Source organism: Paramormyrops kingsleyae, chromosome 7 (genome assembly GCF_048594095.1).
Source record: "Paramormyrops kingsleyae isolate MSU_618 chromosome 7, PKINGS_0.4, whole genome shotgun sequence".
Lineage (NCBI taxonomy): Eukaryota > Metazoa > Chordata > Actinopteri > Osteoglossiformes > Mormyridae > Paramormyrops > Paramormyrops kingsleyae.
Genome location: NC_132803.1, coordinates 2,101,852 through 2,127,263, shown reverse-complemented (window position 1 = coordinate 2,127,263; position 25,412 = coordinate 2,101,852). Strand labels below are relative to the sequence as shown.

General features: G+C 46.3%; 1 protein-coding gene across 2 annotated transcripts in view; it reads right to left on the bottom strand.

Moving 5' to 3' along the window:
* Positions 1 to 25,412, bottom strand: part of LOC111851468 (ankyrin-1-like) — a 78,450-nt gene that overhangs the window by 22,199 nt on the left and 30,839 nt on the right. For both annotated transcript variants that reach the window (XM_072714010.1, XM_072714011.1), the window contains exons 7-31: positions 24,959 to 25,057; positions 22,121 to 22,219; positions 21,926 to 22,024; positions 21,622 to 21,819; positions 20,454 to 20,552; positions 19,819 to 19,917; positions 17,282 to 17,380; positions 16,483 to 16,680; positions 15,355 to 15,453; positions 15,176 to 15,274; positions 14,429 to 14,626; positions 14,172 to 14,270; positions 13,108 to 13,206; positions 12,175 to 12,273; positions 11,487 to 11,579; positions 9,849 to 9,921; positions 9,022 to 9,145; positions 7,974 to 8,037; positions 7,503 to 7,615; positions 6,949 to 7,173; positions 6,711 to 6,865; positions 6,411 to 6,622; positions 3,890 to 4,094; positions 3,706 to 3,802; positions 333 to 561 (exon numbers count right to left, since the gene is read on the bottom strand). In XM_072714010.1, the coding sequence (XP_072570111.1) occupies positions 333 to 561; positions 3,706 to 3,802; positions 3,890 to 4,094; positions 6,411 to 6,622; positions 6,711 to 6,865; positions 6,949 to 7,173; positions 7,503 to 7,615; positions 7,974 to 8,037; positions 9,022 to 9,145; positions 9,849 to 9,921; positions 11,487 to 11,579; positions 12,175 to 12,273; positions 13,108 to 13,206; positions 14,172 to 14,270; positions 14,429 to 14,626; positions 15,176 to 15,274; positions 15,355 to 15,453; positions 16,483 to 16,680; positions 17,282 to 17,380; positions 19,819 to 19,917; positions 20,454 to 20,552; positions 21,622 to 21,819; positions 21,926 to 22,024; positions 22,121 to 22,219; positions 24,959 to 25,057 (3,273 nt within the window). The remainder of the gene's footprint in view (positions 1 to 332; positions 562 to 3,705; positions 3,803 to 3,889; positions 4,095 to 6,410; positions 6,623 to 6,710; positions 6,866 to 6,948; positions 7,174 to 7,502; positions 7,616 to 7,973; positions 8,038 to 9,021; positions 9,146 to 9,848; positions 9,922 to 11,486; positions 11,580 to 12,174; positions 12,274 to 13,107; positions 13,207 to 14,171; positions 14,271 to 14,428; positions 14,627 to 15,175; positions 15,275 to 15,354; positions 15,454 to 16,482; positions 16,681 to 17,281; positions 17,381 to 19,818; positions 19,918 to 20,453; positions 20,553 to 21,621; positions 21,820 to 21,925; positions 22,025 to 22,120; positions 22,220 to 24,958; positions 25,058 to 25,412) is intronic.

Here is a 25,412-nt window from a genome sequence, read left to right as displayed (position 1 = left end):
TTAATGTAAATTACAGCTGTCTTCTTGCTCATTTTAAGTATTATGAAAATAATGCTTAAAGACGTTATGGTATACTAACATGCTGCTTATGATTGTTCTATGAAAGCCTTAAAAATGCATTATGAAGGTCCTCTGAATATTCAATCAATGCATTATGAAGATGCAGCTAATGTCAAGCGTTACCAATAAGTTTACACATCTCAAATGCAAATTGTTTGAAAACCACAGTTAAGGCAGATCGTTAATTTAATAAATACAGTAGCTGTATGAATAACACATTTGGAAAAGGGCTGTATGTGCAGTTTATTCAATGTCAGCACCCCCCAACTGACCTCGACGTCACGACTGCGGGCCACCTCGGTGAAGTTCTCGTGCTGCTCCAGGGTTTTGTCCATCTTGTCGTCTGTCAGACAGTAGCATCGCAAACGACCCTCCCGCGCCTCATTCATCTTGGCAAACACCACAAATTTAGCCATGTAGGGAACCGCCGTCAGCTCACGGTACAGCAGGTTGCCAAAGGACACGACCTCTGCGGTGCGGGGGCAGTCTGCCAGCCAGAACCTGGGGTCAGGGGTCAGGCACAGGGGAGTCAGTCTGTGTGTGTCAGTCTGTGAGGTGTCAGTCCAAGTATAACAGTCTTTATGTTAGTCTGTGCATGTGAATGTGTGTGTGACAATCTTTATGTCAGTCTGTATGTGTCAGTCTGCATGAGCAAGTCTGTGAGTGTCAGACTGTGGGTCGAAACATAGGATGGCCAGAACAAAATCATGCTTAACTAGATATCCTATGGACCTGGCCAAGTACCAATCACTTCTATCATTGTTTTCTGTTTCTATTTTTGCCACCAAATCCACCTACTACTAGGACACGACCACTGCCACCACAGACACGCGCAAGTTATTCTTCACTTTCAACGTCCTCCTTAACTCTTCTCCTCACCCACCACCCAGATGAATGAGTTGACCCTGCTGTTGCTTTTGCCATGTTCATCCATGAGAAGCTACCAGATATTGACAGCTAGTTCCCCCTATCCTCCACCTGCATGCACCCCCACATGCATGGGCCTTCTTTTCACTCTTTCACCCCCCTCACCAGCCCAGATGCTATTAACCTACTCGCTCCCCGACCTACGACCTTTCCTCTGGACTCTATCCTCTCCCATCTCCTCCAGACCGTCTCTCCCACACTAACCCCTGCACTGACTCACCTAATTAACTCATCTCTTACAACTGGCACATTCCCTGCCGCATTTAAGCAGGCATGTGTAACATCACAGCTTAAAAAAAAACCTCACTTGACCCGTCACGGACTGAGAATTATTGGCCAGTCTCTTATTCATGTCCAAAACTCTTGAACGTGCTCTCCCAAGTAAAGTCTCTGAATTTCTCATAAAGAACAACCTCCTGGACCCTCTTCAGTTTGGCTTCAAACCTGGACACTTGACCAAGACCAACCTCCTTGCTGTTGTGGACACTCTGACGGCCGCAGGAGCTGCATCCTGGTCGTCTGTCCTGATCCTGCTAGACCTCTCTTTGGCTTTCAACACAGTTAATCACCAAATACTCCTGATCACCCTCTCTCAAGTTGGCATCACAGGGACTGCTCTGCACTGGTTTCACTCATACTTATAAGACAGATCATTCCAAGTGACTTGGGGTGCAGAGGTGTCCAAATCACATGAGGGTAACAATCAGTGTCCCACACAAATTGGTCCCCTCCTCTTCACTCTTTACATTACCTCTCTGGATCAGATCATCCAGTCACATGACTTCTCCTACCACTACTCAGCCAATGACATCTAGTTATGCCTGACCTTTCCTCCTGACAATGGGTGCGTTTGACTTCATGCAGCCGCTTACAGCGCTGGCTTAAAGCAATGCATTCTAGTCCTGACGCAATGCATCATGGTTCGATTTTTTTGGCTTTGCCCTTATTGGCTGAAGAGTTTAGTTACACGCATGACGTTTGTATCCCAGGAAGTTATCTGCTATTTCTCCTGAAAAGCACATAAAGCAGTGAGAATTGGTTTTCAGTTAATTTACCTTGTAAAATAAAGTTTAAATGATGGTTTATTTATTGTTAGTTACTGTAATGTTGCGCTGCTTTATTTGTTTAATCATTATCCTTCTGGCAGTGCTGCCATTGCAGTCAGGTCTCACACACTACTTGGAGCAGTAGAAGTTGTCCGACTTGGCTGCAGTCAGTTTATACTCCACCCCTGCAGCCACCGGCAGATCGCGCTCCACGTCATGTCAGCTGCAGACAGACCTAAGCCCAAGTCGAACGCACCCAATACCATGATCTTCACTCAGGTCTCTGCATGCCAGGCTGACATTGTAACCTGGATGAGGAGCTTTCACCTCCAGTTACATCTCTCTAAGACTGAGCTTCTTGTCTTCCCTGCCAGCCCTACCATGCACCATGACTTCACTGATCAGCTTGGATCATCCACACTGTCTCCATCAAGGTCCGCCAGGAACCTAGGGGTAATGATAGATGACTGTAAAGTTGCTAAAATTATGATCCAGCACAACAAAATGAGGCTTGAGTTCTTTATTACAAGCTACTCCCGTGAGCCAGGAGTGCCCCCTCCTGGACCAAATGAAACACTATCAACTCACAACAAAAGCATTATAAGAAACAATCATTACAACGACCAGCTGTCCTTTGCTGGCACATAACAGTACTGTCCTGATGTTTCAGATTCACCCTGTATAACATTAGGAAGATCAAGCCTGTTCTGTCTAAGTATGCAGCTCAGCTTCTGGCCAAGGAACTCTTTACATCATGACTAGGCTACTGCAACTCTCTACTTTCGAGCTTGTGCTGTCAGACAACTGCAGATAATTCAAAATCCGACAGCTGGTCTGGCATTCAATCACCCTAAATGCCCTCATGTAACACCCCTCCTTGTCTATTTCCATTGTCAATAATCCTCTTCATGATCGCATCAAGTTCAAATCCACGGTTCTGGCCAACGTATCTATTAATGGACAGGCACCCATCTCCATCAAGATGCTCCTTAAGACCCGCTTCACATCTTGCCCTGTTCGATCCGCAAGCCAATACCATTTGGAGTTCCTTTCACCACATGAGAAGTGTCACTCCAGGTGTTTCTCGTGTGGTCCCTCGATGGTAGAATGTGTTGCCTCACCGCATCCGGTCCTCAGAGTTCCTCTCCACCTTCAAGAAATGCCTCAAGACCTGTCTGTTCCAGGAATTCCTCTACTAGTCTGATGCCTCTCTCTCTTCCCTAAACGTTCTTAATGTTGCACTTCTGGTCACTGAACAGTCTTATCAGTTCCTGCTTTGTTAGAAGAAGCTGTGTAGTTCTAGGTCTTATACCACGTACATTTCTAACTGAACATTCACTGAAAGCTCAGTCTAGCTGCACAACTTATTGACAGAACAGTTGTTTGTAATGTGTTATTTGCCTCACTTGCTAGTCACTTCGGATAAAACCATCTGCTAAATAAATGATAAATGCATACAGTATGTCATTCTGTGTGACAGAATATGTGTCAGTCTATGTTTCAGTTTGTGAGTGTCAGTCTGTGTGTGAGAGTCCATGTGTGTTAGTCTACGTGGTTAGTGTGGTGCCATTTCCATGGGCAGGTGACAGTGACTTTGCTGTCCCATCTCAGAGACGCTGAACCTGCAGGTACCCACAGGTATGCCTTCTGTGCATGGCGCCGTGCCACTAACCGTGCAGAGACGTTGGTGGTGAAGTTGGCACAGTTACCGCAGCACATCAGCTTGGTGGTGCCGGTGATGTCCTCCCACTGCGCTGAGGACGTACCACCTGTGGGCAAGGAGGCGAGCATGACTCAGCATGCTGCGATGCTATCCCCCCCGTGGCTAAGGGGCGTTTTGGCACATCCCTCCATACCAATGACACTGCAGAGCAGACGCAGGCTGTTGGTGTCCCCCTCCCCCATGTCACGTGGACTCTCCCGCCAGGAGGGGGGCAGTGGGATGCGAAGGGCGATGGGACGGTGAAATTTACGTCTGCGTGGCTCCACTGTCACGACAGGGCTGAAGGTCGCTTGGTTGCCCAGCAGTTTGGTGACCAGCTCATCTGGGACTGGCTGAGCCTGGAGGGAGCACAGTGAGAGCCATGGTGAATCGCACACTGAGTGAAACACACACACATCCAGACATGAGCAAACACACACACACACACACATCCAGACATGAGCATACACACACACACACACATCCAGACATGAGCAAACACACACACACACATACACATCCAGACATGGGCAAACACGCACACACACACACATACACCAGACAAGGTCAGTTACACGCAGTGTCAAACACACACACAGCCAGACATGGTCAAGCACACACAGAGTAAAACACAAACACACACAAAGGTTTGTAATTATATCTCTGTGGGGACTCTTCATTCATTTCTACGGGGAAAACTCTAATCACAACATGACGACCTTAACCCCTACCCAGCCCTAACCTTAACTATAAGTAATCAAACTAAATACGAGACTTTTAGGATTTTTAGTTTTTTGACTGCATTCACAGATCTTTCTGGGGACCTGAAAATGGTCACCACAATGTCAAAATAACAGGATTTTATCACATTGTGGGGAACATTTGGTCCCCGCAATGTAATGTAAACATAATCCATACATCCAGACATGGTCAAACAACACAGAGTCAAAAACACACACAGCCAGACATGGTGAATCACACACACAGTCAAACAAACACAGGTCAATCACACACACAGAGAAATGCACACACACACAGACATGGTCAATCACAAATACACATACCCAGACATGGTTAAACACATGCACATCGAGACATTATGAAACACACATATAGACACACACACACACATACTCAGACATGGGCGAATATACATAGAGTCAAGAAAATAAATACAGTCATGGTCAATCACACAGGGATTCAAACACAATCACATTCAAACACTGAAACACACTCGCTCGCCGAAAGAAACACATACTCACAGAATGAAACATGCACACAGACACACAGATCCATGAGTCATATGAAGTTTTAAAGTGTTTTTAATGAACATCTAAAAAGTTTTAAATGTTTAAAATTGTTTTTACAATGTGAAAAAAATTCCCCACATGCAGTGCCATCCAGTGTTAGACATTGTTCTCCTAAGGAAAGAAAAATAATACAGTAAAAAACACAGACAATGACAGCAATATTTTTAAGTGAAAAAATACAGAACAGAATAGTGAGATGGCAGCACTAAAAACAACAGAAAAGTGGCAGACAGCATCTTCCTGAACTGGACTCATGTTACGGTTAAAATGGAACCATTACTGTTATCCAGGACGGCACAAGAAGATCAAATCAGAGGGGGAAACACTCACACACACATACACAGCTCTCTCTCACACACACACACACACAGCTCTCACACACACACACACATGCGCAGACACACACAGCTCTCCCACACACACACATGTACACAGACACACACAGCTTCTCACACACACATGTACACAGACACACACACACACACACACACATGTACAGACACACACACAGCTCTCTCACACACACACACACACACATGTACAGACACACACAGCTCTCACACACACACGCACACACACACACACAGCTCTCACACACACACACACACACGTACAGACACACACAGCTCTCACACACACACGCACACACACACACACAGCTCTCCCACACACACACACACATGTACAGACACACACAGCTCTCTCACACACATGCACACACACACACACAGCTCTCCCACACACACACACACATGTACAGACACAAACACACAGCTCTCTCCCACACACATACATGCACAAAGACACACACACAGCTCTCTCTCACACACACACACACACACATGTACAGACACACACAGCTCTCACACACACATGCACACACACACACACACACATGTACAGACACACACAGCTCTCTCTCACACACACACACACACATGCACACACACACACACACACAGCTCTCCCACACACACACACACACATGTACAGACACACACACACAGCTCTCTCCCACACACACACATGCACAAAGACACACACACAGCTCTCTCTCACACACACACACACACACACATGTACAGACACACACAGCTCTCACACACACACACAGCTCTCTCACACACACACACACACACACACACACATGTACAGACACACACAGCTCTCCCACACACACACACACATGCACACAGACACACATGCACAGCTCTCCCACACACACACACACATGCACACAGACACACATGCACAGCTCTCTCACACACACAGACACACACACACACACAGCTCTCCCACACACACACAGCTCTCCCACACACACACACACTTTTCCATTTCACCTTCCTCATCCTCGCTTCTCACCTGCAGCCCCAGACGGACTTTCTTGGTAACAGCAGAATCTGGGAACGTGGCCTGGACCATTGGCATCAGCTTGCTTGTCAGCTGACCTCCCTCTGGTCCAATGAGGTCACTCTCCTGCTGTACACGTGACACCACAGCAAAGTAAAGAGGGAAGTCGGTGGAGATGATCCGACGGATTCGCTTCTTCTCCAGTTCCTCTTGGCTCTCCAGGTCTGGCAGAAGAACCACAGATGTGTGAACTACGCCCATGTGCGGTCACTGCCCCCCCACCAACTGTAGCTGTTGCTGGCTGCTCCTCACCTTCATCCATGCCATTCAGGATGGTTTCCAGCACATCGTCTCCATAGCGATTGCGGTGCTCCTTCCAGACGGAACCGTTCTCGCTGCGCAGGATGACGAGCTCCCGGTCGCCCCGACCCAAAGCCGCGAAGTGAGGGATCTCCACGATCACAGGCCTGAACCGGCGGGGGGGGGCGAACACGTCAGACATGCACACAGACACGCACACGCACACGCACACGCACACGCACAGCCTCACCCCAGAAACTGCATGCTGGACGGGCCCAGGGAGATAATGCGGCTAGCCAGCCCTTCCCCTTCCACCAGCGGGGGCGGTGTTTTCAACTTCTGGGGCTTGACCAGGCGGCAGGTGATGCGCGTGGGGGCTGCGCATGTGCGCGGTGGGATGATCACACGCAGCCCATTATGGCGGCTGCCGCGCATGGACCCCCCGCGGGCGTCCACCATGAAGCTGACGAGGAACCTGCCCATCACACCGACACAGTCAGCCTCGAACCCGGCACAGACACACTCAGACCTTTCATATGCTATGACACTTCTCCTTCACCTATCATCCTGTCTGGCTATTTTGCACAGATTTGTAATTCATACTGATTTTTAAAAGAGCAAATGTCTATCTTGTCTTTCATCCCTCCATCCGTCCTTCCATCCATCTAATAATTTCATACTGGGGCTGAGGAAGCAAGCAAAGACACTAGAGATTCGGGGCACTGTGACTATGCCAGTCCATCAGTGCACCTCAGAGCACTGTTCCTAATGAGCACGGGGAGCCCAGCCCCCATTGGTTCTGACCCGGTGTGAACTGGGCTGGCCACGGGGCTGACGTTGTCGGAGGTCTCTGTGGCCGGGCTGCTGGGGATCAGGGAGTCGTCATCATACTCCTTGGGCAGAGGAGCAGGGATGTGCTGTTGGGGACACCCATAATATCAGCATTCAGTATGAATGACGATGCAGCTTCATAATGTATGGCTTCACAAAATGAAATTAAACATAAGACATTCAGTTTATGCATACAGTATATGCGACTGGCAGTGAGGCACCATTGAAGATGATGTGATCCTTTGGAAAGTGAACAGCGTGACCTCTAAGCTGTGATAGTCTGGTAACTGAGTACCAGGGCCCCCAGAAGGGTACCAGAGCCAAATAATTACTACAAAGAACTAAACTAGTAACTAGTTTTCTGGAAAGAGCCAGAGCCAGTTTCTCATGGAGGTCACAGCAAAGATCACGCTCGTTTTGAAGTCAGCTTTAAAAGGACATTACCTGATCCAGCATGACAGTCTCTGGGGACACGCAGGGAATCCTGGGTATAGCTGGAGAGTATGGCCTGTCACGAGCAAGGACAAAAAAGAACTACCCCCTTGCCCACAGAAGCAACCATGCATCATTAGGCACCTAACAAAAATACATCAAGTATGAAATTCATAATATGTATACATCTCAGCTGTGTATGAGTACATGAGTACATCTCAGCTGTGTATGAGTACATGAGTACATCTCAGCTGTGTATGAGTACATGAGTACATCTCAGCTGTGTATGAGTACAGGTGAGAGTAGAAAGGATTTTTTATTGGAACATATTTTGTTAGAAAATCATACTGAAAAAACTTGAAAAGAGATAAAAATAGATGTTCCCCAAGAAATAGCTATCTAATCTTCAAAAAGTCTAAATATATCCAAAAAAGTACCCAAATTCACTTGTTTGTTTTTGACTTTGCGTCGGATTTTGAGATTATAGTTGTACAGTGTGAGTGTGTTTGTGTGTTTTTTTAATTATTACATTGTAGGGACCAGATTTTCCCCACATTCTGATTAAAAACCTGTTGTGGGAACCTTTTTTTCAATCCCCACAAAGGAAATCTAAATTTAATAAAAATCTGTGACTGCAATCAAAAAATTAAAAATGTCAAAAATCATGTATTTTGTTTGGTTACTTATGGTTAAGGTTAGGGCTGTGTGGGGGTTAGGGTGTCAGTGATGGGATTAGGGTTTTGCCCATAGAAATAAATGGACAATCCCCACAGAGATATGAATACAAGCATGTGCGTGTGAGTGTGTGTGTTTATGTGTGTGTGGATTAGGCTTATATTACATTATGGGGACCAAATGTCCCCCACAATGTAATAAAAACCTTTTTTTTATGTTGTGGGGACCATATTTCAGGTCTCCACAAAGATCTGTGAATGCAATCAAAAAAGTAAAAATGCCAAGTCTGGTTTGTTTGCTTATGGTAAAGGTTAGGGCTGGGTGAGGTGTGTGTGCATGTGTGTGTGAGAGAGAGACCACTTTGCCATGTGTTTTTTACTCTTACGTTGTCCCCTGCCCACTCTCAAAGTCCCTGAGGGACTTTTTTGGTGAGAGGAAGTCTTCGTCCTGGTCTTTGAGGTCATCCAGCTTCAAACACCGAGCTCCTTCCAGACAAGGAAGTTCATCGCCTGTGCAGAGCAAACACAGACAGCTCCTCAGAGGGTAACTGGCAAGGGTAAGGTAGGGTAGGGTAGAGTATGGTAGGGTGGGGTAGGGTAGGGTAGGGTTAAGGTAGGGTAGGGTAGGGTAGGGTTAGGGTAGGGTGGGGTAGGGTAGGGTAGGGTAGGGTTAGGGTAGGGTAGGGTAGGGTAGGGTTAGGGTAGGGTAGGGTTAGGGTAGGGGTAGGGTTAAGGTAGGGTAGGGTAGGGTTAGGGTAGGGTGGGGTAGGGTAGGGTAGGGTATGGTAGGGTAGGGTTAGGGTAGGGTTAGGGTAGGGTAGGGTAGGGTTAGGGTAGGGTAGGGGTAGGGTAGGGTTAAGGTAGGGTAGGGTAGGGTAGGGTAGGGTAGGGTTAGGGTAGGGTGGGGTAGGGTAGGGTAGGGTATGGTAGGGTAGGGTTAGGGTAGGGTAGGGTAGGGTTAGGGTAGGGTAGTAAGGCAGCAGACTGGTGACACTGGGGTTATTATCAGAGCAAATGGAGGGGCTGACAGAGAAGCAGACTGGTATTTCGACTGGCAGTTAGTGGGGTAGAGAATGCGTCCTATTCCTGCATCCAGCTACCAAACGTACACAGCAGTGACAGACAGGATGCAGCCAGATCAAATGGACACATAAGGATGAGGAGCCATCGCACTGAGAGCGGGTGTGTGCAAAAGCATCCATGACCCCCCTACCTTCATCCTCTGACACATCCAAGATCTCATCTACTGTCTCTGGGAAACTCATTCTGTGTTTCTCTGTAGGAATCTGAGAGAATGAGCAAGAAAGAGGGACAGTAGATGAGTATCCACAGGCAGCACCTCCGTCCTCCTTGGAGATGAAGAGACTAACGCCCAGTCTGAGGGATAGAGGAGCGCAGTACTGACAGCCCACTTTGGGGGACAGATGTGCAATACTGACAGCCTTGTATGTTCCTGCAGTGTAACGTACAGGGACGTGCAGCACTGACAGCCTAGGATAGACACACAGTAGGAAAGACAGGGATGTGCAGCACTGACAGCCTAGGATAGACACACAGTAGGAAAGACAGGGATGTGCAGCACTGACAGCCTAGGAGACACACAGTAGGAAAGACAGGGATGTGCTGCACTGGCAGCCTAGGATAGACCCATAGTAGGAAAGAGAGGGATGTGCAGCACTGACAGCCTAGGATAGACCCATAGTAGGAAAGACAGGAATGTGCAGCACTGACAGCCTAGGATAGACTCATAGTAGGAAAGACAGGGATGTGCAGCACTGACAGCCTAGAATAGACCCATAGTAGGAAAGACAGGGATGTGCAGTACTGACAGCCTAGGATAGACCCATAGTAGGAAAGACAGGGATGTGCAGTACTGACAGCCTAGGATAGACCCATAGTAGGAAAGACAGGGATGTGCAGCACTGGCAGCCTAGGATAGACCCAAAGTAGGAAAGACAGACGTGCAGCACTGACAGTCCAGTTTCAGGTGCGCAGTAGTGGAAACACAGTCCATGGGACAGAAGTGTGCAGTACAGCCATTCAAATGTGTAAGACAATGTGAGGAATAGTACACAGTACTGATAGCTGAGTATGAGGGACAGAGGTGTCAACAGACAGTAAATGTCACCTTGCCTGTTTTGCAGCCACTGTGTGGTAGGACACCCCTCCCCCCCCCACAAAGCTCTTCTTTACCACTTTTTACTGAAGCCCTGAATGTAACCGGAATGCATTTTAAGCGTGTCTGACTGCTACTGTAATGTATCTTGATGGACCTTTGGATCTATACTTGTGCTTTCAAAGAATGGAATGGAACGGAAATTTAATCTCAGTTTATATTTTATCCCTTAATTGCCTAAATATCTAAAGGGAACACACTGATGGACTCTGTGAACGAGGGCCCTATTTTACATCATGTTATATACTATAGAGGGAACACAGGAATGAGGGATGACCCCTAATCCAGGGAACCTAGGACCCTGGGGACATAAGGTGACCCAATGTCTTCATGTCTGTCTTTAGAGATTGTTAATCTTTCATTATTAAAAACCATTTCTGCACGCAGTTTCCAGCCAGCTGATCATGTACTTGTGTTGATGGTCTTTTCTTTGTTACTATACTTGTGACTGGCTTTGGAGATAATTGTTTTTCAAATAAATAAATGTAAGGTACCAGCTGTCATTGGCTAATGATAGAAGTTTGTTATTCCTCAGTCCTCAAAGACTAACTGACAGCTCTATTCCCTTCCATAAAAGAGTTTAACCACAGGAAACAGGACAACTGCCGGTCTAACTTCAGCTAAGGACTGCAGAACCACAGTGAGGTCATAATAAGTGCATGAAGGGCTACTCACCACGGCGACAGTCTCCTCGGTGACTAGCTTCAGAACGTCAATGACGGAGATGTAGCCCAAGCGCCTGGCGATTCCCAAGGCGGTGCTACCATTCTAACAGAGATAAGAGAAAGAGGGCAAGGACACATGAGATAGGAGCCGCTCTCTGAGGCCAACGAGCAGGAAACACAGGACTGCAGCAGCCAGAGGCCACACAGAATGCAAAACAAACACCAGCCATGGGAGTGAATGGTGAAGAGGTATATGGAGCCCAAAGGGCAGAGAGGGGCAGTGTTAGTGATAACACCAACTGTAGGATGTGTAAGGAGAACTCTCCTCAGCCCACTTCACTGTTTTTTGACTGTGTTTATCTGTTGTGTTTTTACGGAAAGAAGAGAAACCACAACTCCTTAACTATGCCACTGGGAGGGGCTCTACTGCAGAAAACAGCCCAGTTTGTAGGTTTAAGGGTACAACATCCTGGCTCTACTGTACCATTGTACCAGTTAAATCCTCTCCCAGTACTGCTTTGCTGCCCTCTCTATTTCATTGCACCGAGTCAATCAGATAAAGGGCATCTCACAGACAGGCACTATGTGATCTCTGTAAAAGGATCCCTGCAGAATATCAAGCTCCCTCCCCCCTCAAAAAAACAACAGAGAAAAAGTGAAAGGAGGAAGCTGATGATGGGCAATGGAGGAGGACCCACAGCGGTGGTTTCATCGGGCATTGCTCCATGCTTCAGGAGCAGGGTGACGATGTCTGTGTGTCCCTGCTGAGCAGCCTGGTGGAGAGGTGTGTAGCCCGCCTAATGTAGAGGAGGACAGGGAGAGGGAAGGGGGTAGAGGAGAAAGAGAGACGGGAGAACAGGAAGAAGAAGGGAGGAGAAAGGGGGTGCAGGGAGAAAGGGGAGGAGAAAGAGAGAGGGGAGAACAGGAAGAAGAAGGGAGGAGAAAGGGGGGCAGGGAAAAAGGGGAGGAGAAAGAGAGAGAGGAGGACAAGGAGAAGTGGGGACAGAAAGAGACAGGAAGACAGGGAGAAGGGCAGGGACAAGGAGAGAGAAGGACAAGGAGAAATGGGGACAGAAAGAGACAGGAAGACAGGGAGAAGGGCAGGGACAAGGAGAGAGAAGGACAAGGAGAAGGGTGGGTACAAGGACAGAAAGGAGGACAAGGAGAAGCGGAAAGAAAAGAGAGATGAATGATGAGAAAGGGGGTCAAAGAGAGAGAGGAGGACAAGGAGGAGGGGGAACAAAGATAGAGAAAGGGACAGAGAAGGGGGAGGACAGAGAGAGAGAAGGACATGGAGAAAAGGAAGGACAAAAAGAGAGATGGATTGAAAGAAGAGGGACAATGAGAGAAAAGGACGGGAAGGACAAAAACAGAGAGGCGGAGAGGGAGGAGGGCAGTGAGATGGAAAGGAGAACAAAGAGACAGAACAAGGCAGGAGAACCAGAATAGGGAGGAAAATATGAGCGGAGGACAGAAAGAGAGGGAGAGAGAGTGGATTGGGCGTGAGGGAAAACAAAAAGCTTCTTAAGTAAAAAAATAACTGACAACAAAACTTCTATCTATAGAAAGGACATATAATTTCACTACAGCTCATGCTCTGGTGCACAGACGCCACGTTGCACGTCGCTTACCCGAGTCTTGCTGTTCACATTAGCCTGTTGCTGTAGGAGAAATTTCACCATCTTGATGTTGCCGTAGTGACAAGCCACATGTAGGGGGGTGTATCCCATCTGAGACACAAAGCAGCTGCACGCTCAATTTTAATATCATAGACTCACCCCAAACCTGTATTCAATAAGCAGTCATGGAGGGGGCACATTTAAAGAGTTCCTAAAAACCAAATAGCAGTCATTCCCAAAATGTTCAAATGCTGATGCAATAAGATGAAATTAGTCTCAGGTTAATCTGTTTAGTTGTGTGTAGTAGGGTACAGTTAGCCTAGCATTGTCAGACTGATCGGTGTGTAGTAGGGTACAGTTAGCCTAGCATTGACAGACTGATCGGTGTGTAGTAGGGTACAGTTAGCCTAACATTATCAGACTGATCGGTGTGTAGCAGGGTACAGTTAGCCTAGCATTGACAGACTGATCGGTGTTTAGTAGGGTACAGTTAGCCTAGCATTGTCAGACTGATCGGTGTGTAGTAGGGTACAGTTAGCCTAGCATTGTCAGACTGATCGGTGTGTAGTAGGGTACAGTTAGCCTAGCATTGACAGACTGATCGGTGTGTAGTAGGGTAGAGTTAGCCTAGCATTGTCAGACTGATCGGTGTGTAGTAGGGTACAGTTAGCCTAGCATTGACAAAATGATTGGTGTGTAGTAGGGTAGAGTTAGCCTAGCATTGTCAGACTGATCGGTGTGTAGTAGGGTACAGTTAGCCTAGCATTGACAAAATGATTGGTGTGTAGTAGGGTACAGTTAGCCTAGCATTGACAGACTGATCAGTGTGTAGTAGGGTACAGTTAGCCTAGCATTGACAGACTGATCGGTGTGTAGTAGGGAACAGTTAGCCTAGCATTGACAGAATGATCGGTGTGTAGTAGGGTACAGTTAGTCTAGCATTGTCAGAGTGATCGGTGTTTAGTAGGGTAGAGTTAGCCTAGCATTGCAATGTAATTGGGTGGAGTAAGCATTGCAATGTTAGACTGATCAGTGTGTAGTAGGGTAGAGTTACATTAGCACATAGCCTGTCTTACCCGTGATGCTGTGAACACAGAGGCACCCTGCTTGACCAGCATGTCTGCTATACCTATGTGACCTTCCTGGGCCACTAGGTGCAAAGGGGTCAGTCCATTCTGGGGGGAGATAGATAAGTCATACATAGCCTGCCTCCATACTAATGCAAACTGCCTTCCTCTTTCAAGGGGAAGAGAAAGCAAGGTAAGGTCATGGCATGGTGACACTGCAGGGTGCAGTGTGCTTTCTCAGGGTGCCGCCCGGCTTCTTGCCCCACCTTGTTTCCCAGGTTGACGTTGGCCTGCTTGGAGATGAGCAGGGACACCACGTCAAAGCGGCCCTCTTGTGCAGCCAGGTGCAGGGGTGTGATGCCCTGCAGGGACTCGGCGTTGGGCGGCGCGCCGTGCTGCAGCAGTGTGCTGGCCACCTCCAGTTGGTTCTGCTTGGCAGCGATGTGCAGGGGTGTGTAGCCATTCTGTGGGCGGGGAAAGGCCATCTCAGCGTGTGCATGCAGATGCGTGTTCTACCTGCGTGTATGTGTGTTACGTATATATTACATTGTGGGGACTAAATGTGATAAAATCCTGTTATTCTCAAATTGTGGTGATTGTTTTTTTTTTTTAGTTTTCTTCAATTTTTAAAAAACTGTAGCTGCAATCGAAAAACTACCCAACCCTAACCATAAGTAACCTTACAAAAAATGAGACTTTTTTAGTTTTTTGATTGCATTTACAGATCTTTGTGGGGACCTGAAAAATGGTCCCCACAACATCAAAATAACACGTTTTTATTACATTGTGGGGGACATTTACACACACACACACACACACACACATATGTATTCATATCTTTGTGGGGACTCTCCATTAATTTCTACGGGAACAGCCCAAATCCTGATGACAACCCTAACATCGTCAGGTCGGGATCAGAGTTTTCCCCATAGAAATGAATGGAGAGTCCCCACAAAGATATAATTACAAACCTGTGTGTACATGTGTTTCCCATGCGTGTGAGTGTTACTCACTCTTGCAGTGTTGTATGGAGAGCTGCCTTTGCTGACCAGCAGCTTGACCACATCCAGGTTGTTGTGATGCACAGCCACGTGTAACGGGGTCAGCCCATTCTGCGGATGGAACGCAGTGCTCAGAACACACTCAGGGGCCTAACTCTTTCTGTCCCAGTACACTATGTTTCCCAGCATACCTTGCCAGAAGTGTTGGGATTGGCGCCTCTCTCCAGCAGAAGCTCTGCCACATCCAGTTTGCCATATTTACATGCCACATGAAGGGGAGTGAAGCCTTTCTGTAAGAAAGACAAAGATGTGAATGTGTAAGATGAGCCAACTGGTCCTCATATAGCACAGAGATGTGAATGTGTAAGATGAGCCAATTGGTCCTCATATAGCACAGAGATGTGAATGTGTAAGATGAACCAATGTGTCCTCATACAGCACAGAGATGTGAATGTGTGCAATGAACCAATGTGTCCTCATACAGCACAGAGATGTGAATGTGTGCAATGAACCAATGTGTCCTCATACAGCACAGAGATGTGAATGTGTGCAATGAACCAATGTGTCCTCATACAGCACAGAGATGTGAATGTGTGCAATGAACCAATGTGTCCTCATATAGCACAGAGATGTGCATGTGTAAGATGAACCAATGTGTCCTCATACAGCACAGAGATGTGAATGTGTGCAATGAACCAATGTGTCCTCATACAGCACAGAGATGTGAATGTGTGCAATGAACCAATGTGTCCTCATATAGCACAGAGATGTGAATGTGTAAGATGAACCAATGGGTCCTCATATAGCACAGAGACGTGAATGTGTACAATGAATCAATGTGTCCTCATAGAGCACAGAGATGTGAATGTGTGCAATGAACCAATGTGTCCTCATATAGCACAGAGATGTGAATGTGTAAGATGAACCAATGTGTCCTCATATAGCACAGAGATGTGAATGTGTAAGATGAACCAATGGGTCCTCATATAGCACAGAGACGTGAATGTGTACAATGAACCAATGGGTCCTCATATAGCACAGAGATGTGAATGTGTAAGATGAACCAATGTGTCCTCATACAGGACATATGAAAAGGAGTACACCAGGAGGGCACAGAAGAGGAAGCAATTTGCAAACTGATCTAAGGAAAAACTGAAAATGAGTTGGAAAGAATGAAGTATCAGTGGTTTAACTATTCAAGTCTATCTTCCTCTGTCCTCATTCTCCTCAAAGTTTCATCTATATGGATAAATGTAAAGTGCTAGAAAAAAAATGGCTGGAGTGCAGTGTGACAGGGAGATGGAAAAGAGCAGCCCTACTTTGGTCATCCTAGTCTGCTGGGCATCCCCATCGAGCAGTATGCGGGCGGTGGGGGAGTGGCCCTCGCGGGCAGCGATGTGCAGGGGCGTGTGGCCTGACGTGGTCACAGCATTGAGGTCGGCTTTGTGCTCCAGCAGAAGCCGTACAAGCTCCTTGTGGCCCATCCGTGCAGCACAGTGCAGGGGTGTCTGGTCATCCTGCGGCCAAGTAGGAGAGATGTGGAGGAGGAGCAAAGGGAAAATACGAAGAAAAGGATGCATGAAATGGGCAAAAACAGGGAAAAGATAAGGAAGGACAGAGAACAGAAGGACAAAAAGAAAAATGTACAAAAATAGAGTCTGAATGTGACATAAACCAGGCAGGTGTTCAGCAGCAGAAACCTTACAGCAGCATTTTAGCCAGAATTTTCCACATGGGGTCAAGAGTGTCTGTCTCACTCTCTGTCTGTCTCACTCTCTGTTTGTCTCTCTATTTGTCTATCTGTCTGCCTGCCTGTCAGTCAGTCAGTCTACCTGCCTGTTTGTCTCTCTATCATGGGGAACTCCATGTAGCTGCACTGTCAGAGAGATCATACAGATGTACTGTTCTATTAATCATGCTGTTGGACTGCAGTAGAAACCATCTGTCTGTCTCTCTATTTGTCTATCTGTCTGCCTGCCTGTCAGTCAGTCAGTCTACCTGCCTGTTTGTCTCTCTATCATGGGGAACTCCATGTAGCTGCACTGTCAGAGAGATCATACAGATGTACTATTCTATTAATCATGCTGTTGGACTGCAGTAGAAACCATGCAGCTGTACCTTGGCCTTCGCATCCACCTGTGCCATGTTCTGCAGCAGAAACTGGGCCACCTCACAATGTCCCGCCCGTGCAGCCATGTGCAAGGGCGTCTCCACTTTCTGCCCCCCGCAATCACAGGTAGAGGTGGAAGAGTACATATTACCCACTACTTGCAATACTCACAATAGTGACCCACTACTCATTCATCAACAGAAAGAGAATCAAATGTTTATATGTCTCTATACAAAAAACTACATATTTGATGATCTAGTACTTATTACATACAACTAGCCATACAGTAATGATCTGGCACTTCATCCATCCCATAATGTTTTGGCACACCATCCATGATTGTGCATAATAGTCTAGACTTAGGCCACTACGTTTTGTGACGTCACTATTGTGTCACATTCCATTCATTTTTATTGTTTGTAAGGTAAATGCCACTGGCAGGCTTTCTGACCTACTGTATTTTACAAACAGCAGTTCATGTAGTGGGTGTTTTCTGTAAACAATGTTTTTAATGAATCAGCTGGGACACAAATAAAGAGTCTCAAATGCAGCCAGCACACACAGTGTGATTGGACACCTCCAGTGCAGATTAATCATTGAAGTAAACAACAGCAGAGAATATTCATACAGTCATCTTAATAAATATACAGAGCAGAGACACATTCAGAGGTGCAAAAGAGTGAAACCTGCTTTCCAGGATAATGGCAATTTCGAGGAACAGATAACAATAATATAGATGAACCAAACAGCAGAATGATAAGGTGATATGGGGTGAAGAGTGGGGATGCATCGATCTGACTTTTTCAGTCCCGAAACCGATACCTGGGCTTTGGGTATAAGCCGATACCAAGCACCAATCCAATACCAGTATTTAATCAATAAGCTGTATGGCTCACTGTGTGAAACAGACTGGGATCATTCTTTTATGTGTGAGTAAACATCACGCTTGACTTTCACATTGCTTTCCTAACTCTGTAAAACAAAATGTAACAATTTTACTGAAGTTTACTGAATTGTTATTTATTGTTAAAATAAATAATCACGCACCAGGAACTTGGTAAAAAAAAAATCTTTAAAATTAACAGAAATTCAAGTATAAGCCTTTTATTACAGCAACAAATTGCTCAGGAATTAAAATTCTAATATAAAACAATACAACTGTTTTAAATGAGAACAAAATGTAAATATTAAATCAGAATTAAAGTTGCAAACTACTGCAAACAAACTTGATAAATTAAATCATTCACAAAATTAGTGCAAACAAGTAACTTGCGCATTATTAAACCTGAAAGTGGCAGCGTCTGTGGTGAAGCTCATCTCTGCTACTGTACATCTTTTAACTCTTCTGAAAAACATTCACAAACGTCTTTGTAGAGTTCAGGTCTCAGGGAAACATTTCCAAGCTTCTGGAGGTGCTTGATTAAATTGGTTGTGTTAAACTTTTCAGTGCTGCCATCACCCCTTGAAACCCTGGCTTTGCAATAATAGAACAGAGCCGTAGAACCGCAAGAGTAAAATAGCTGAGAAGTGCTGACTTTTTAGCTCCCTCCATGGTATGTTAGCTCTCCTTCGAGCAAAACCAACCGGCTTACTGGCGCACTGCTGACACATCAAGCAGTACGTGGACATAAAAATACAATGACAGACATAGAATTTAATTGAATAGATCAGTCCCATCTATCAGTCCCACTGTCACAGATACCCGATCCAGAAATTTGAGTCAGTATCAGGCCACGATTCAATATCAGTATCGGATCGGTGCATCTCAAGTGAGGAGCATTTCAAAGAGGCTAGGAATCATAAAAAGCTGAAAAATAAAGAGCGGAAAATAAGGAGCCAGAGAGTGAGGAGCAGAAAATGAGGAGCTGAATAGTGAGGGTCAGAAAATGAGGAGCTGGAGAGTAAGGAGCAGAGAATGAGGAGCTGGAGAGTAAGGAGCAGAGAATGAGGAGCTGGAGAGTAAGGAGCAGAGAATGAGGAGCTGGAGAGTGGGAAGCAGAGAATGAAGAGCTGGAGAGTAAGGAGCAGAGAATGAGGAGCTGGAGAGTGGGGAGCAGATGAATGAGGAGCTGGAGAGTAAGGAGCAGAGAATGAGGAGCTGGAGAGTAAAGAGCAGAGAATGAGGAGCTGGAGAGTGGGGAGCAGATGAATGAGGATCTGGAGAGTAAGGAGCAGAGAATGAGAAGCTGGAGAGTAAGGAGCAGAGAATGAGGAGCTGGAGAGTAAGTAGCAGAGAATGAGGAGCTGGAGAGTGGGGAGCAGATGAATGAGGAGCTGGAGAGTGGGGAGCAGATGAATGAAGAGCTGGAGAGTGGGGAGCAGATGAAAGCGGAGCTGGAGAGTAAGGAGCAGAGAATGAGGAGCTGGAGAGTGATGAGCAAATGAATGAGGAGCTGGAGAGTGGGGAGCAGATGAATGAGGAGCTGGAGAGTGGGGAGCAGATGAATGAGGAGCTGGAGAGTGGGGAGCAGATGAATGAGGAGCTGGAGAGTGGGGAGCAGATGAATGAGGACTGCACTATCAGGAACAGGAAAATGAGTCTCACCACATTGGAGGCATTGGGGGATGCACCCCTCTGTAGAAGGTTCTTCACGATGTTAAGGTGTCCCATGAAAGCAGCCACGTGCAATGGGGTCAACCCAGACTGGATCAAAGTCAAAAGATATGGACAGGGCAAAATTTGGGGAAGGTATGGAAAGGGTATGGGTGGGACAAAACAAGGCAGGGGCGGGGCAAACATGGGGCAGGGTGGGGCAAAGACAGGACAGGGGCGGGGCAAACACGGGGCAGGGGTGGGACAAAACAAGGCAGGGGCGGGGCAAACATGGGGCAGGGTGGGGCAAGGACAATATAAGGATGAAGTAAAGGCAGGACAGAAACAGGAGTGAGGAGTAAAGAAAAGGTAATGGGAGAACAAACACAGGGTAAGTGGGGCGTATGGAGAGTGAGGTAGAAAGGGGGAAAAGTCGGAGTACTATTGTAGGTAAAGAGATCCTGATCGTTTCTTTGTCACTGTGTATAATGTCCATGTTATGAATGAATTTAGTCTGATTTTGCTTCATTTATCTCCATGTGTGGTCTGCACAGCATGTGTGGGTGTTCTGAATGCCTGGCCTGTGTATGGCAGGAGCTCTGTCTATGATAGGTCTGCCTGATTCATAAGACAAGGGGGGGTGTTACCTCAGTGACTGCCTCCAGGGAGGCTGAGTGCTTCAGCAGCAGATCCATAAAGCGGATGTGGCTCTTCTTACAGGCAATGTGGAGTGGAGTGAAGCCATTCTGTGTGTACAGAAGGGGCATCTCACACAGAGTATATCACACAGTGTGTCAAAAAGTGAATCACACAGGGCATTAAAGAGCACATCACACAGAGCAAGGTGAGAGGTTAGTACTTATGAGAATAGCTGAGTACAGGCTGTGCGGGTCTCCACGCTCTATTAAAACACTGTAACAATGGGAATAGCTGAGCACAGGCTGTGCGGGTCTCCACGCTCTATTAAAACACTGCAACAATGAGAATAGCTGAGCACAGGCTGTGCGGGTCTCCACACTCTATTAAAACACTGTAACAATGAGAATAGCTGAGCATTAGCTGTGCGGGTCTCCACGCTCTATTAAAACACTGTAACAATGAGAATAGCTGAGCACAGGCTGCGCGGGTCTCCACGCTCTATTAAAACACTGTCACAATGAGAATAGCTGAGCACAGGCTGTGCGGGTCTCCACGCTCTATTAAAACACTGCAACAATGAGAATAGCTGAGCACAGGCTGTGCGGGTCTCCACGCTCTATTAAAACACTGCAACAATGAGAATAGCTGAGCATTAGCTGTGCGGGTCTCCACGCTCTATTAAAACACTGTAACAATGAGAATAGCTGAGCATTAGCTGTGCGGGTCTCCACGCTCTATTAAAACACTGTAACAATGAGAATAGCTGAGCACAGGCTGCGCGGGTCTCCACGCTCTATTAAAACACTGTCACAATGAGAATAGCTGAGCACAGGCTGTGCGGGTCTCCACGCTCTATTAAAACACTGCAACAATGAGAATAGCTGAGCACAGGCTGTGCGGGTCTCCACGCTCTATTAAAACACTGTAACAATGAGAATAGCTGAGCACAGGCTGTGCGGGTCTCCACGCTCTATTAAAACACTGCAACAATGAGAATAGCTGAGCACAGGCTGCGCGGGTCTACATTGTATATGACACTGTCCCATTGAATGACTGTTAGTGACTGACTAACGAAGCCACCACAACAACGACACAGGTTATAGTGTATCTGTACTGAGTGTCATTTAGATGGCCAAGGCACCGCCTGTAACCATGCAGTGTTGCGTTGTGACTGACCAGTGCGCGGGCATTGGCCTTGGCCCCCTTGTCCAGCAGGACCTTGGCCATGCGGTGGTGACCACAGTGTGCAGCCACGTGGAGTGGGGTCAGGTGGTCCAGCGTGATGTCATCAATCTCAGCATTATACTGAAGCAGTTGCCGCACACAGTCCATGTGGTCTCCCTGTGCAGCCATGTGGATGGGGGACAGGCCATTCTGCAGCGTGGGGGGAGGGTCAGCTTTAACACATTGACTACAGAAGGGCATTGATACTGTAACACACCAACAAAACAAGACTGGCCTTCTAGAAGGTCATTCTGACCTTGGTCTTTGCTTGAATCGGTGCTCCCTGGTCCAGTAGAAACTCAATGACCCGAACATGCCCATTCCTGGCTGCACAGTGTAGTGGAGTCAGTTCATCCTGAGGAGAAAGAGGCAGCGTCACTGTTGGTGTCAATGTCTTTGTGTCAGTGCCTTAGGGTCAGTACCAGTCCATACTGATCTCAAGGAAGAGAACCTTAGTCCTGGCGTCTATTTGGGCCCCCCTGTCCAGAAGCAGACGGACCATTATCACGTTTCCTCTCCTGGCGGCAATATGCAGAGGAGTGATGCCGTTCTGGAAGAGAGGAGTGCAGACACACAGTGACACAAACAAAAAGAGAAACACACAGACGCACAATGACACAAACAGAAAGAGAAACACAGAGAAAAACAGAGAAACACAGACACATGGTGACACAAAGAAAAACACAGAGAAACAACAGACATACAGTGACAAACAAAAAGAGAAACACACAGACGCACAATGACACAAACAGAAAGAAAAACAGAGAAAAACAGAGAAACACAGACACATGGTGACACAAAGAAAAACACAGAGAAACAACAGACATACAGTGACAAACAAAAAGAGAAACACACAGATGCACAATGCACAAACAGAAAGAAAAACAGAGACACGCACAGACACAGCGACAAACGAAAAGGGCAACACACAGACAGTAACACAAACAGAAAGAGAAACACAGAGAAACAGACATACAGTGACAAACAAAAAGAGAAACACAGACAAACAGAAAAACAAACACACAGACACAATGACACAAACATAGAGAAACAAACACACAGACACACAGTGACACAAGATCAAATAACACAAAACAGATTAAAATGTTTTAAAATATTTCAACTGTGAGTAACCCACAACAGACCCACAATATAAATAAAAAATGCATGCTAATTTCTTCTAATGCTTTGTATTGTCAGTTGCTTTTCTCCACAACTGATTAACTATAACAGAAGCACATTCGACATTTAAGACAATAATATGAGTCTGTCATGAAACTAATAGGAAAAATTTGAGAAAAGCTATTTGTTATGGTCAACAGAATGACCCATATTGTGTTTCAGGATGGATCCATAAACATCTGATGTTTTCCCTCTTCATTTGCAAGAATTCTGTAAACAAGTATATATATACATTTATATATACATTTGTTCATTTTGTTGTTCGGCTTACTGAAAACTGCAATATTGTATTTGGTCATGTAGAGAAAAATGCACTTAAATACATTTATGTTAGTGGCAGAATGCGCTTAAGGGTCATTCACATGCAAAACACCCATGTTTTGGTGTTTCTCCACCAAAAGCATGTATCTAGCCTACGTGCACTTCAACCCCACACTTATGTTGATGGGACAATATGCTTAAATCAAAAAACTGCACAGATACAAGCTTTTTGACTTAACTGCACAGGAGAATTGATCCCACAGTGACACAAACAAAAAGACAAACACAGAGACACAATAACACAAAAAGAGAAACAGACACACAAGTGACACAAACAAACAAAAGAAACACACATAGACACATAATGACACAAGCAAAAGAAATACACATTGTGACACAAACAGGAGAAGCACACACATAACATAGTTAAATAAACAAGAGCAACAAACACAAAGTGACACAAACAAACATAAACATAGAAACACAAAAAACATAAAAAACACTTACATCACTTTATGGACAAAAGCATTGGGACACCGGGCTATTAGAACTACAGGAACTTTCATGACATTTCATTCCAAATCCAGAGGCACCAATATGGAGCTGGTCCCCCCTTTGCAGTTATAACAGCTACCACTCTTCTGGGAAGGTTTTCCACACGTTTATGGAGAGTGTCTGTGGGAATTTTTGCCCATTCATCCAGAACAGCATTTGTGAGGTTAAGTACTGATGTTGGACATGAAGGCCTGGCTCACAATCTCCATTCTAGTTCATCCCAAAGGAGCTAAATGGGGTTGGGGTCAGAGCTCTTTGTGGGTCAGCCAAGTTCTTCAACACCAAACTCACCCAACCATGTCTTTATGGACCTTGCTTTGTGCCCTGGGGCACAGTCATGCTGGAACAGAAAAGACCTTCCCCAAACTGTTGGAAGCATAGAATTCTAAAATGTCTTGGTATGCTGAAGCATTAAGTGTTACCTTCACTGGAACTAAGGGGTCTTGCCCAACCCCTGAAAAACAACCACATACCATTACCCGTCCTCCACCAAACATTGTTGGCACAATGCTGTCAGGTAGGTAACATTCTCCAAGCATCCAACAAAACTCAGACCTGTTCATCAGACTGCCAGATAGAGAAGCAGGATTCATCTCCACAAAACACGTTTCCACTGCTCCAAAGTCCAATGGTGGCGTGCTTTGCACCACTCCATCCGACGGTTGGAATTGCACTTGGAGATGTGAGGCTTGCATGCAGCTGCTCGGCCATGGAAGCCCATTCTATGAAGCTCTCGGTGCACAGTTTAAGTGGTGCGGTTAATGCCAGAGGACGTTTGGAGTCAACAGAGCACTGGCGACTTTTACACACGATGTGCCTCAGCCCTCGGCTACCGGGTCTGTTTCTGTTGTTCCTAAATCCTTCCACTTTGTAGTAATACCACTTACAGCTGACAGTGGAAAATCGAGCAGGGAAGAAATTCCACGAACTGACTTATTAGCATCCTATGACTGAACCACATTTGGACCACAATTGACTGAGCTCTTCAGAACGGCACATTCATTCACAAATGTTTGTTAGCCTGACTGCATGGCTCGGTGCTTGATTATATACACCTGTGGCAATGGGTCTGAATTAAACACATGAATTTTATTAAGAGGTGTGTCCCAATGCTTTTGTCCATATAGTGTGTGTAGATATGTTGGCAGGAGTGCCGCTAGAAATGTTGGGCCCCATTAAAGCATGTTATATCACCCCCACCCGTTTTACCACTGGCACCCCACCATGTCCGCCTAGGAATCCAACCCTGAAAACACAAGACCTTTCTAAGAGAATAAAAGCAAAGACTCACTTTAGGTGTGAAGTTTACATTGGCTCCCCTGTTCAACAGCAGCTGAGCCACACTCAGATTCTCATAATGAGCTGCAATGTGGAGCGGAGTGAAGCCTGTCTACTCAGGGAAAGAGAGACAGAAAGAGAGCAGGACTAATACTGCACCTTAACACCAAGAGACACACACAGCAGAGCAAAGTGAAGCCTGTCTACTCAGGGAAAGAGAGACAGAAAGAGAGCAGGACTAACACTGCACCTTAACACCAAGACACACACACAGCAGAGCAAAGTGGAGCCTGTCTACTCAGGGAAAGAGAGACAGAAAGAGAGCAGGACTAATACTGCACCTTAACACCAAGACACACACACAGCAGAGCAAAGTGGAGCCTGTCTACTCAGGGAAATAGAGGCAGAAAGAGAGCAGGACTAACACTGCACCTTAACACCAAGAGACACACACAGCAGAGCAAAGT